At 51.8% G+C, this 13,815-nt stretch overlaps 1 protein-coding gene and 1 long non-coding RNA gene across 2 annotated transcripts in view; one reads left to right on the top strand and one right to left on the bottom strand.

The window, feature by feature from the left end:
• Positions 1-6,078: 6,078 nt before the first annotated feature.
• LOC112656205 (uncharacterized) lies at positions 6,079-7,861 on the bottom strand. The gene is made up of 3 exons (XR_004809255.2): positions 7,752-7,861; positions 6,867-7,035; positions 6,079-6,758 (listed from the first exon to the last, which is right to left on the bottom strand). It is a non-coding gene; the product is annotated as an uncharacterized LOC112656205 (long non-coding RNA).
• The window catches only part of PRKG1 (protein kinase cGMP-dependent 1), a 1,199,334-nt gene continuing 1,193,042 nt past the window's right edge, over positions 7,524-13,815 (top strand). The window contains exon 1 of the mRNA XM_025441421.3: positions 7,524-7,804. Within this exon, the coding sequence (XP_025297206.1) occupies positions 7,539-7,804 (266 nt within the window). The 5' untranslated portion in view covers positions 7,524-7,538. The remainder of the gene's footprint in view (positions 7,805-13,815) is intronic.

Below are 13,815 nucleotides of genomic sequence, written 5' to 3'. Positions count from 1 at the left end.
TGGCTTGTCCTCGTAAAGCATCAGACCCCTGTGAAGTTTTTATTAAAGATATTTAATAAAGCAACAGAGGTCAAAGGCTTTTAAGGTAAAGGAGAAGTATTGATAATGAGTGTGAAGGAAGGACACAATCTCAAGGACGCGGTCCTTCTGCCTTGTGTTTTGAGCATTTTATCACACGATGGGACAGTTGTGTCATGTAGGCATTAGATGGATGGTTCTGAAAGTCAGGGATTACAGCACTAGGTTAGGCTTACAAACTGGGTATTAAACCTTCTGTGTCAAATGTGTGTGAAAATAGGTATTAACGGACAACTCTGCTTACATATGAGTATGACAGTTATGAGGAAAACACAAGGAAAGGGGACAGCGAATGGCTGCCTCTATAAGGCCGGCCTGGCTAGCTGGGGCACCCAAACATCCTTTTGTGCTGTTTTTTTTTTTTCTTTCTTTTGTGCTGTTTGAATTCTATATCACGCATATCTATTTTCTTAATTTCATAACAATTTATTTTAAAAAAAGGTCAGCTCGGGTGGCTCAGCGGTTTAGCGCGGCCTCCAGCCCAGGGTGTGATCCTGGAGACTGGGGATCCAGTCCCACGTCGGGCTCCCTGCATGGAGCCTGCTTCTCCCTCTGCCTGTGTCTCTGTCTCTCTCTCTCTGTGTCTCTCGTGAATAAATAAATAAAATCTTTAAAAAAAAAAAAAGGTCCCAAGTTAGATGAGTAGTTTCTGTCACTTAAAAAAAAAAAAAAAACCCAAATAAGCTAAAGCAAATAAAATGCTAAACACAAAGGATTTGCACTCTTTCCCCTCCCTTCTTCTCAAATATTTGACTCGTACCTAACCCTGGAAGGTAATATGATGTAGGGGCACTTAATTTCCGTGGATGGCGACAGAAATATCCAATTAATTAATAAAGATTCAAGATTATGAAAATGTATTCCCAGAGCCAAACAAATGATCAAATCCAAGAAATCCTGTCAACTAGTTATTACTATGTCACAGATGGGACAACTAAGGATCGGCAGGTGAAGTAGTTTGCCCAAGGTCACAGAGCTAGTTCGCGACACAAGGTCAACTGCAGTAACTGTCTGCCCTGGAGCGATTTAAACTAGGCAATGGTCCCAATGCTTTGTAAAACCTACAGTTGGGACAATTTAGGTGTTAGTCATAATAAGATACGACTTTTAAACATTTAAACACATCCTTTTTCGGAAGAGAGTTTGTCATACTCAGAAGGTTATGCATACTGTCATGAGCTTCATGAGAGCCGTCTATCAGTTATAGCAACTTTTTATGTCCCCAGGTATCTGCAATGTACTAAAGTAGTTTCACTAAATATGGCTTTTGTAAAGTCGGGCTTTTAAGAGTGGTAAAACAGTTCTGGTGTTTTTAACGGATTTTTTTTTTTTTTTAAGATTTATTTATTTGAGAGAGACAGACATGAGCCGTGAGAGACAGAAGGAGGAGCAGATTCCCCGCTAAGCAGGGACCCGATGCAGGACTCAATTCCAGGACCCCCAGATCATGACCTGAGCCGAAGGCAGACGCTTCACCGACTGAGCCCCCCAGGCGCCCCTTTCATGGATATTTTTTAATGACAGTTGACTTCATGAGTTTTATCTTGTTGTCTCACAAAGTACCACAATCTTAGAGACTGAGAGCAACACTGCATTCTTCTCCCATAGCTCTGGAGGTGAGAAGTCTGGGGGTAGCATGGCTGGAGTCCCTGTTCAAGGACTCGCAAGGCCGAGATCTACCTGTCGGCTCTGCTGTGTTCTCCTCTGGAGCTCGGGGTTCTCTTCCAAGCTCTTGTGGCTCACAGGACTCAGTTCCTAGACTGAGGCCCCTATGTTCTTGCTGGTTGTGGGTCAGTGGTCACTCTCTGCACCTCAATTCCACTTGTGTTCCTTGTCATGTGACAGCCCTTCCGTCTTCCAAGGCAGCAGTGGAGAATCTCTCTTGAATCAGAACCTTCTCATGCTCAGAAACCCCAACCCCAGGAAGAAAGAGCCCAATCCCTTGTAAAGGCTCACCTGATTGATTTTATCTTATCATCACCAGATGGTCTTCTCTTAAAATCAACAGACTCAGGACCTTAATCACATATGCAAAATCATTTCAGAGGAGTGCTTTGATTTTAGTGTTTGAAGAAGTGGGCAAGGGTACAGATACACGCAGGGTGGGAATCTTGGGGCTATCTTTGAGTTGTGCCCACAGTATCTGATGAGCTTGGTGAATGTAGTTTAAGTACCACCACCACCACCACCCCCTCAGAGCTGCTCCACTCGGCCCCCTGCTGGGCGATTTTCAAGACTCAAAGCAGGGGGAGTATTCTCACTTTACATATATTTATTTACACAGGCTCATATTTAAGTGATAGCTTCTTGCTTTCATCTTGCTTCATTTTAACCTTAAAATATCAGGTGCAAGAGAATTTAGTATCCATACGTAGTTGGGCAAAGAGGCTCAGGGAGATGGGATTACCTGCGTGAGGTCACATAGCCTTGCCCATCTCTATATTCCAGAAGGAATATGCCATAATTCAAGGTCCTTAACAAACGGCAGACTTTGATTACTATACTACTTCAGGAGCATCATCTCTTAGTTCTTACTTTTATTTTTCAGAATTTCTAGGAAACATTTTCTTTTCAAACCTGTACACGAGATAGCAAAGAATATCATAAACGGCAGTGCTCTTCCAGTTTTATGCAGCACGAGAAAGAGCTCCATGCACAGCAACAGGGCCTGAGAGCAAGCCTCACATTTCTCCTATGGGAAAAAGCATTTCTGTAGGAATGTATTTTTTTTTTCCCAAGAAACATAGCCTATGATTTATTAGGTAAATGCAATCAACAGAAGCTAATTATGAAGTTTAACTGAGGTCACATTCCGTTTGCTGTTTGCATGTTCTGTATGACTAATGCAGATGTGGATGTTTCAGGACTTGGAGCTTTTATCTTGCCTGAAGTGTGACCACACTCATGGGCCCAAGAACGTGCTTCAGAAGATAATGTGGAAGCCGCAACCAGTCTGATGTAGGATTAACTGAAAATGCTCTAAGCTTCTGTTAATCACCAAGTATGTGGCCATCTTTATAGGACCATCGGACTCCATTTTAATTTTCCTTTTTTTTTTTAAAGATATTTTTATTTATTCATGAGACACACACAGAGAGAGGCAGAGACACAGGCAGAGGGAGAAGCAGACTCCCTGTGGGGAGCCGGAAGCAGAACTTGATCCCAGGACCCCGGGGTCACGTCCTGAGCTAAAGGTAGATGCTCAACCACTGAGCCACCCGGGTGCCCCCCATTTTAACTCTTTCTTGTCAAAATTTTAAACTCAACTGAAGTTCAGGGATGGATGTTGCTCCAAACAACAGGCTGGTAGTTTTAACATGTGGATCACAGGGAAAGTGGAATTCTATAGAATTCTCCAAGGTAGAAAGGTGTATGGGCCCAAGGTAGCTTCCACTGCTCATCTTATGAGTGTGGGAAGCGGGTCTCTAGGAGGTTTAGGGACTTGCCCAAGAGCACACAGCCTGGGAAGTGATAGAACTGAGACCTAAGCATAGATGTTTAGGTTCCAAGTCCAACACTCCATTCATTACTTGCATCCCCTGATGGATTGCATCGCCAGCAATTTTCTGCAAATACTGTCATTTCGTAACCAAGAGAAGTGTTTAGACATAAAGTAGTGGAACTGGAGAGGTGGTTTCAATCCCCGCCTCCCTTCCCACCCATGGCAACCACTCCAGAAGCTCCGACCTCTATCCCTGTTTTCAGTTTCCCCAGTCTGTCCTCTGCTGCCATCCGTGGGACCTCACTCAAACCACCAGCCCATGACTGTTCTCTTTGCTCTGGATCCTGGGAACGGGTAGTAAAGTCAGTGGTTCCACGGGGTGGGGGTGGGCGCTATGGCAGTGCTCCATCTGCTCAGCAGTGAGTAACTGCTTGAAATTACACCAATGACATCTTTTTGGGAGGAGGAGCATTTTATCACTGACGTCGTTGAGTACGTGTGGTGCACAGGGATAACAAAAAGCAAACTGACTTTTAGTTTTTAATTTTTTTTTTCCATAGACACTGTCCTCCCATTGCCTCCTAGGACACCGACCTGGATTAAAAGACAGGAATCCCCCAGGAGCTATTCACATCTATAAGGCTCCAGGTCCTTTATAAAGTGTTTCCTTTTGGTGGGGGTGTAGACAGGCAATGCACCATCGTAACATTTTGAAAGAAAATGTACTTTTTTTTTTTAATTGAGGGGTGTGTGGGTGGCTCAGTTGGGTCAACACCTCCTTTTGGCTCAGGTTATGACCTGGAGGGGAGATCAAGCCCCACATTGGGCTTCCGGTTCATGGGGGGGGATCTGCTTCTCCCTCTACCCCGATGCTCGTGCTCTCTCTCTAACAAATGCATTCTTTAAGAAAATAAAAAAAAATTAAAAACTTGAAATCGTGTATGAAACATAGAGTAGATCCCCAAGTATCACAAGGAAAGCAATTTTGGCAAAAAGACTGCTGAGAAGCCAGAGTCTTACAGCTTTATCTGGGTTCATATGGGGTTTTAAATTTAGTAGGTTCCCATTAGCAAAGAACTCTTAGTTTTGCTGGTCACTGGGCTCAAGGAGAAGTGGACATTTTACTACAGTTCAGGTTGAAGCAGGCCGTGTAGGGATTAAGACAGCCTCGGTCAGGCCTGGACATTGTGGCCAGGGGCATAATCCCTGACCTGGCTGCGCATCAGTTTCTCCATCTATAAAATGGGAATGAATAATACTACCTCCTTTATAGAGTCATTATAGGCATTAAAACCATTTGCATAAAGGACCTGGCCCTGTGCTGCCACAGAGTAAACACTCAATACACGCTCATCATCACTTTTGTTCCAGTGGCCAAAAGACTGTGAATTTTTAATTCTTAGAGGTGTTTTACTCTGATACAAAATTCAGCAGATTTCCTTTATTTCTCTCCCACGGGGAACATGGAAATCCTGGTGTGGGTATTTCTGGACATAACCTCACTTCATAGGAGTTACGATTTTTATTTAGCAAACTTCTCCAAGGGCACTAGATGGCGACATTCTCCTTTAAGAAAAAAAAAAGGACAGAGAACAAAATAAAACTAAGGTTTCATTAAAACTTTTGCTTTGATAGTTGAAACTCACTGCTACAGATTTAAAAGCAAACAACCCGGGGTAAAGCCGCGTCTCTGAGTACTAAAGGCTGTCAGGATCCCAGAATTTCTAGATTCTTCGGTGTCAGGCTAGGAGCAGCATGTTAGGGAAAGCACTCCGTGTGGGGCACTGGGAATTCTGGACTCACACTTATTAACTTAGGTGACCTTGGACTTTACCTTTTAAGATCTGTTTTTTTTTTTTTTTCCCTTTATAACGTGAGGTGATTTGGTTAGATGATCTTTGACACCGTTTTCAGCTCTGAAACGCTAGGATTTTTAATAATTCAGTGTTTACTTTCCTGCCAGGCTTTGTGAAGCGTTCCTTGTACTCTAAGTATTTGTGAAGCCCGTGGACAAGATTGAATGTCCCTGGGTGTCGACGTTACTTCGGTTACTGCTGATGTATTAAAAATAAGATTACTTTTGGAAGATAAGGATTTATTTAGGGTTTTGAGGTGTGTGTGTGTGTGATGTGTGTGTGTGTGTGAAATCTTGGTCTAAATGTTCCTTAAAAAAAAATAAGCAGGACAAACATTTGAATATCTGCATGCAAAATATAAAACTCGAAAAGAAACTTGTCCAAGAGTCATTTTAAAACTATTTCTCTCTGTCTCCCATTAAGTGGAGCCTCTGCTGGATTTTCGAATGTGATAAGGTTTTTCCTAACGTGTTATTTCAAAATGCCAACTGTTTTGAGCAGTTCCTAAAAGGATCACAGCAGTTTAAATTGCTGCATAGACAGAAGCGACGACGTAACATTAACTATCGGAAGACCCACAACTCCTTCTCGAACACGTGTAAATAAAGCCAGCTTTGGGCATGGGCTGCGATTAAGAAATTCAGAAGTGGCTTGAAATGTTTTTAATTTAAAATAATCAGAGGAGTGGACCTGACAGAAATCTCCAGAACAAAATATATTTAATGATTTATTCATAAACCGAAGGCTGCGCCTGCTTTTCCTTAGGTGTTTCAGACAAGGTAGAAAGATGATTTCTTTTTTTTCTTTCTTTCTTTTTTTTTCTAATAAGTAGCCAGTGATTATATAGTGATCTTTCTTAACTGAAGTCACTATTTCAGAAAAAGTCCTTCGGTATCTTTGTCTGCGGCTAGTTTCTTTCCTTTAAAAAAAGATTTACTAACGTGTTGATCATTACCTGGAGACAGGCTCCTCCCACGGTCACAGATAAATGATTTATGTGATGAAACGTGCTCTTTGTGGCACACACGACAGATAAGAAAAAGAAACCGGAGGCATTCGCCAGTCCTCCTGCTCACACAGGTGGAACAATCCCTTTAGCACGAGGGGGTAGATGCACAGGTGAGGGGAAGACACCGATTCCGTGCAGTTTCCCCCTGGAGGGCGAGCCCCGGCCCTCTGAGGTCAGGCCAGGTCGTGAGATAATCCGGTTGCTCAGTATGCACATTTTAACCGCAGCAGATGAAATCGGGGTCCTGACAAGTTTACAACAGAATCCCCCCCCCCCCCCAAAAAAAAAAACTTTTGGCTCATCACCACCTGCATATTCATATATTCATTCAACTTTCCCAGCGGCAGTTCACTGTCTCCAGTAAAATTTCATGCTGGAAAAAAAGTTGGAATTGCAAGCGCCCTGTCATTCCTGTCCCTTGGGGTCAGGAGCACAGACAGGGCTGCAGGAGAGGAGAAACGCGGACCCCCCGCCCCCCTACCTCATCCAGGGCGGAGGGGAGGTCAGAAGTGCAAGCAGCGGCCGAGGTCTGCAGGTCTGCAGGTTGCACCGGCCCCAGGCAGCCTCGCGTTCAGGGAACAGCTCACCCCGCGCCTCGCGCGCACACACCCCACCAAGTCTTTAGGCTCCAGTTACAAGCGCTGCGTCATCTGCAGGATCACATGGTAATTGTTGCTATTTCAAGGATCAAGTGGCATAAAGCTCCCCCCACCCCACCCCTCGCCTTTGGTACCATATAGCGTGGACGAGCGAGCGCCCCGTGTGATGGGGTGAGGGCGGGCGCCCCGGGCCAGGCCTGCAGCTGCGAGCGGGCGCGCGGGGGGCTCTCGGGGAGCGGGCGGCCGAGGGCGCGCGGGAGGGGGTCTCCGGGGAGGCCGGGCGGCTCTAATTGGTTTCTCAATGAAAGATAAGCACCCGCTCCCCCGGGCGCCTGGGGACTAGCGCTCGGCCTCGGCTCGCCTCGCCTCGCCTCGCCTCGCCTCGCCGCCGCTCTTAGACGTCCGGGCGGCCCTCGGAGCTCGCAGCGCGCTCAGCAGCGGGGCCCGCGCCCCGGCCCGGCCCGGCCCCGGCTCCCCCGCGCCCCGGGGCAGCGCGCGCCCTCCGCGCCCCTCGCCGTCCGCCCAAAGTTGCGCCCAGGGGCCCCGCGAGGACCATGAGCGAGCTGGAGGAGGACTTCGCCCAGGTCCTCATGCTCAAGGAGGAGAGGATCAAGGAGCTGGAGAGGCGGCTGTCGGAGAAGGAGGAGGAGATCCAGGAGCTCAAGCGGAAGCTGCACAAATGCCAGTCGGTGCTGCCCGCGCCCTCGCCGCACATCGGGCCGCGCACCACGCGGGCGCAGGGCATCTCGGCCGAGCCGCAGACCTACCGCTCCTTCCACGACCTCCGACAGGCGTTCCGCAAGTTCGCCAAGTCCGAGAGGTAGGCGCGCGGGGAGGGCGCGGGGAGGGCGCGGGGAGGGCGCGGGGAGGGCGCCGCGGAGGGGCTGCTCCGGCTCCCGGGGCCGTCACGTGCTCGCGGGCCCGCGGGGGGCCGCGCCCCGGGTCGTGGGGGCGGGGAGGGCACCCGCAGTTTGCAGGCGCCGCTGCTCCCCGCGGGGCCCGGGCAGGGGGGCGGCCGCGGCGATGTCGGCAGGAGAGTGCAAAGGAGCCCCGCTTTCCCGGCGTTCGCGCGCCCCGCTGTGACCCCCCGGGTGCGCCCCGGGCGCGGGGTGCGGGGAGCCCTCGCGGGCCGGGCTGGGGCCCCGGGCGGGCGGCGCTGCCTGCCGGCCGCGCTCCTGCCCAACCCCCGGCAGAAGTTGGGGCGACGAGGGCGGGGCTGCGGGCGCGCCCCCCCCCCCCCGGAGCTCGCCCCGCCCCGCCCGGCCGCCGAGGCGCCCATCGATCGCGGCTGCACTCAAGCGCCTCTGGACGCTGGGGAGGAAGCGCCGGCCCCAGGCCCATTACGGGCTTTTAGTTTCTGGAAGCGCATCTCCGGGATATTGAATGTTCCATTAGGCGGCCTGACCTGCCCCGGCGTGCGCCGCCCGGAGAGTAGCTGGGCGCTCGGGGGACCCCGCGAGCCCCCCCACCCCCCCCGCCCCGGGCGTGTGCCGCCGCCTCCAGGGCTCCCGGGCCCCGCCCTCCCCGCGGCTCCCGGTGCACCGAGGGCGGCTGGGGGAGGGGGGCCCGGAGGCCGCGCAGGGGTGAGGAGCGGCGCGCCGAGGGCCGGGCGCGGGGCGGGGGCCGCGGAGGGACTGGCCCGGGGCGCTGCGCGGCTCTGAGGCGCCGTCCAGGGGCACGGCTCGGGGGCCACACCGCGCGTGGGACACGAGGCATCCGCCCTCCCGCCCTCCCGCCGCCCGCGGGGTCTGGCCTCCTGCAGGGGGCGCGGGCCGGGCTGGGCGGGGCTGCCCCGGGTCACAGGCTGGGTTGGGGGGGGCTGCCCGGGGGGCACAGGCTGGGCTGGGGGGTGCTGCCTGGGGGGCACAGGCCGGGCTGGGGGGATGCCCCGGGGGGCACAGGCTGGGCTGGGGGGGGCTGCCCCGGGTCACAGGCTGGGTTGGGGGATGCTGCCCCAGGGACACAGGCTGGGCTGGAGGGGGCTGCCCCGGGTCACAGGCTGAGCTGGGGGGGCTGCCCGGGGGGCACAGGCTGGGCTGGGGGGGGCTGCCCCGGGTCACAGGCTGAGCTGGGGGGGCTGCCCGGGGGGCACAGGCTGGGCTTGGGGGTGCTGCCCCGGGGCAAGGCTGGGCTGGGGGGGCTGCCCCGGGTCACAGGCTGGGTTGGGGGATGCTGCCCCAGGGACACAGGCTGGGCTGGGGGGGGCTGCCCCGGGTCACAGGCTGGGCTGGGGGTGCTGCCTGGGGGCACAGGCTGGGCTGGGGGGGCTGCCCGGGGGGCACAGGCTGGGCTGGGGGGTGCTGCCCCGGGGGGGCACAGGCTGGGCTGGGGGGTGCTACCTGGGGGGCACAGGCTGGGCTGGGGGGGATGCCCAGGGGGCACAGGCTGGGCGGGGGGGGCCTGCCCCGGGGCACAGGCTGGGCTGGGGGGTGCTGCCTGGGCTGGGGGGGCTGCCCCGGGGCTGTGGCGGGCGGGGGGCGCCGCCGGGTGCGCATTCCGCGGCCGCCGCCCTGCCCTGCCCGTGGCTCAGCAGCTGGAACCCATCTGCCCACCTCCTTAAGGAGCCACTTCATCAGCGGTCGCCGGCAGCTGCTCGCCTCCAGGGCCGACGGGCCGGCCGGGGCTTTATCGCATTTTTGGAATTGCAGACCGCTGCGTCCCGGCCGGCCCCTCGGCCCGCACCCCCCCAGGAAGCCCCCCCCGGAGCCGCTCTCACCCGGGAGCTGGCTCTCAGAGGCGCTTTTATTCTCCTCGACGAGCCGTCGCTGCAGGCATGAGAGGAGGTTCTGTGTGCAGGGGAGGGACGGCGGTGCTCCTGGGCAGGCTCCTGCGGCCTTGCACCCCCGCCCCCCCTGGGGTGCCCGTCGGGGTGGGAGCCCCAAGCCCAGGCCTTGGTCCTGCGCAGGGGGGCGAGGGGGGCAGAGCGTCCACAGCCTGCTTCCTCTGCGCTCTGATTGACGCGGGGATGCAGGCAAACTTTCCCCCACTCAGCACTTCGGAATTTTGTCTTTTTTTTACACTTTCAAATGGGAGCCTGCAGTGTATTTTCAGCAAGCTGACTCATGAGAGTTTCAAGAATTTTGGCAGGTATAATATATGGGGAGAGGGACCCTTGGAATCAGGTGCCCATCCTAGGCTTTGCGAGACAATAGCAACTTAATTATTGGTCTGACACTTCATTCTGGTCAAGAAAGGAAATAAAGAAATAAAGTATCTGGCACCCCGGGGGGCTCAGTGGTGAGCATCTGCCTTCAGCTCAGGCCCTGATCCCGGGGTCCTGCGATCCAGTCCTGTATCAGGCCTCCCTGCATGGAGCCTCCTTCCCCGTCTGCCTGTGTCTCTGCCTCTCCCTCTGTGTCTCTCATGAATGAATGAATAAATAAAATCTTTAAAAAATTAATGAAAAAAAAAAACAGTGTTTCTCAGATACAACACTTAGCGGCAAACAAGAGGCCTTCATAAGAAAAGTGTGTCAGGTCTGGAGGTGAGCTGCTCCATCGCCTCCTGCACCCCTTGTTTTGGGAAACTGTGCCGTCCTGATGGGCTCGCTGGGCCCGCCCCAAGAGCGCTTTATTGCAGAGCTAATGCTCGTGTGCCGTTGCTGTAGAGTTTGAGGGATAGGTACGCGTGAGTTCATTTCAAACTTTACTAGGACACGCAGTTTTTATACGAACGGGAAACGTATTTGGAAAGTACAGGAGTCTGGTGGGCAGAATGATAAAAGAGCTTTTGCCTCGAAGCTCTGTTTTAGAAAATGATGGCAATCTAAAATATTTACATAATAGGTGGCAAAAAATATCTCCAGCATTTATTGCCGTGGAAGGAAACGGGAGACTTCGCTAACTGTTGTAATCAAGTCAGTCCAATTAGCCAGCCTTCCATGTGTCCACGGAGGGTCTAAGGCACAATCTCCATTAAGAATGATCTAAGTATCCAAGGAATGCTTAGATGAAAATTATACTAGGGAAAGGGAAGATCTGAGTGCTCAGCAGAAGTATCAAGTGTACAGTGTGATGATCGTGTTCAAAAAGCAAGCGCCCGACTTACTGCAGTCCTCATTTTCAGACCCCATGGAGATGCCCAGTAGGGATCAAGTGATTTTCTTGGAGAACTGTAGGGTATTTTGGATGATGATGATGACATTTTGAATTTATTTATCACTCCCTGCCAGTTAAATTCAAGCATTTCACATAGTTTTCTGTGAACTCTCGATTCCCTGCATGTACATGCTCCACACCAAGAATTCCCTAATATCCACCTAATTCTTCCCCTGAGTTTTTCTTACACACACACACACACACACACACACACACACACACACACAGACACACACACCTAAATTCCTTGTTTTGGCTGCCCCGTTGGCTCAGAGGACTGCAAACAGTTGTTGTTTTTGAAGTAGCTGAAGCAAAGGCTGGAATCAATATCAATCTGTAATAGGAACAATAGATCAGATCCCAAAGACGTTTGAGCTATTCTTGTCACAAATCCCTTGATTCTTTCTTGGTGATGTAAATTCATCATTTGGAACTTGAACTTCCCTCCACCGGGACATGGAGGCTTTGGGATGGATGCCCTAGAAAACGCATTGCTTCTTGTGTCTCTAATTCAATTCAGGTCTGATTTAACCTTAATACTAAATCAAGGGATTTGGCCTAATTTTGATATTAGCGACTTCAATGAAATGAGTAAGTACCGGCTGAATTCTGGGCCCAGCTTCTTCATCGTTCATATTTTCATAGAGAAAATACACAGTGCTTTGCAATAGCAAGGGTGGTAGAGAGAGCGGATCTGAGGACTCTTGAGTCCCGAGGAAGTCACTTGCTCGAGATCCCACAGCTAGGACATGCGAGGGATAAGTTCCAAACCCAAAGCTTGAGTTTCTAGAGCCCAGGTCGTGAGCTTCCACACTCTAATCACCTTGGAATTGGGCAGGTGGGCAGGTTCCATCATAGTAACCAGTAACCGGCGAGTCCTTTCAAATGGAAAGAAATGAACGTGTCCTAAATTAGAATAGGATTTGTGTTAAGAGTCCTAGAGCCAGCACTCACCTGACCTTCCGAGAAGTGGCCAGCGAGCTCTAGTGTCCAGCACCCACGCTTGGATGCACTCACCAGCCTGGGGTTTTCTCAGGCCGATCCTCCTCTCGGGACTCTCCTATGCCAGTCTTGCCTTTTGCTTCCCTGATGAGTAGTTTGGTTGAGCCGGTGATCTTGGTGGCCTCCTTTGGGCACCGTTCATTATCTCCTCTGCCTTTGCCTTGCAGCCCGCTCGTGCTAATTGCTTTGTCCCTACCATTCCTCCCATTGAGAGGAATTTATTACTAAGTGACACTGTATCAATACCAGTTGTCCTTTCCAGATGAACGTAGTCATAGTTTAACAGCTTCGGGGAGAGGATATTCCTTTAGTTTGCTCAGATGAGTAATATTTATGACAAGGGTTTAAGGGGAGTCAGGCCGAGGAGGACAGGGGAGGGTCTTTATGCAGGACGGCTTGTCAACATCCTGGTGTCTTGCCATGTGTCCCTGGGAGAGGAGAGGACAGAATCTGATCGTGATCACTTCACACTTCCTTCCTGTCAAAGCCGTCCCCTGCTTTTAGTGATGAGAAAACTGAGCAAATAATCCCTACAGGGCCTTTCCAAAGGATCTCAGAAACGGGACCAGAAGGATAGTTCAGGTTTCTTAATTTTGCATCCGCACCAGACTTGGTGAATTGATGTCTGGCACGTATCACGTGTCCGTAGTTCTTATTTAGGACCTATTCACGGTGCTTTGAGATGGGCCCCGGTTCTGGGGTCACGTACGTTTTCCAGATGCATTTGTAACATGCCAGGAATTCTCCATCTGAGTCACTGGTCTACGTGTAGGTTGAAAGTTCACGTTTACCCGTGCATTCGTGAGACATTGGAGTGACCCTCACAAGACCCTTTCTGACAGACCTGAAAACACAAAACATGTCGCGTCTTCCTCGCTCCCGAGCGTCCTCTCTCCCCACTGTTAGGAGGGGCCGAGAGTGCATCGATCACCCTTTCTTTGCTTCAGATGTCCAGGTGGTTTTGTAGTTGCTCCCAGTAGGGATCGTTGTTTTCACTTGCCGTTGAGAATTGGCTTATCCGAGTTCAGGACCCCGTCTTATCCAGGATTCTTGTAGCTCTTGGAAGTGACCGTGAGCTTGGAGATAAACCAGGGATAGCATATCCTGTTTCACAGAAGTGAAAGCTCAGAAGTTTGGGGGTTGTCAGGAAGGAGTCCTGACCTTGAGCGTACCTTTGTTGGTGTGCCACGCTCGTGGGTCCCTGCAGAGACAGGGCTGTATGTGGACATGATTGTGTGGGTGCGTGTGGATGTACGCGTACGTATACCCATATGCACAGGTGGCCACTTGTTCATATGATGACTTTTCAGAAGTTCCTTTTTTTTTTTTTTTTTTTGTTTAAAGATTTTATTTATTCATTCATGAGAGACCCAGAGAGAGAGAGGCAGAGACACAGGCAGAGGGAGAAGCAGGCTCCATGCAGGGAGCCCGCTGCGGGACTCGATCCCAGGACCCTGGGGTCACACTCTGAGCCGAAGGCAGACGCTCAACTGCTGGGCCACCCCGGGCGCCCCCATACATACAGGAGTCCTTATTGGGAAATTCCTCTACGTTGGCCCAAACCCGCTGCTTGTGGGAAAGGAAGAATCACTTCTTGGGCTGTTGTTATAAACTAGATCGTAGCACCTTGCAGTTGCTCCAGTGCTTGTGCTCGGTCCCGGGCACAGAGCCCAGTGTTGTTTCCCCAGAACTGGCTCCCGGCCCCGGCCTTTGCTGCTCTCTGTCAAAGTAC

The sequence above is a fragment of the Canis lupus genome, chromosome 26, assembly GCF_003254725.2.
Source record: "Canis lupus dingo isolate Sandy chromosome 26, ASM325472v2, whole genome shotgun sequence".
Taxonomy (NCBI): Eukaryota; Metazoa; Chordata; class Mammalia; order Carnivora; family Canidae; genus Canis; species Canis lupus.
This window is presented reverse-complemented; position numbering and strand designations above follow the sequence as displayed.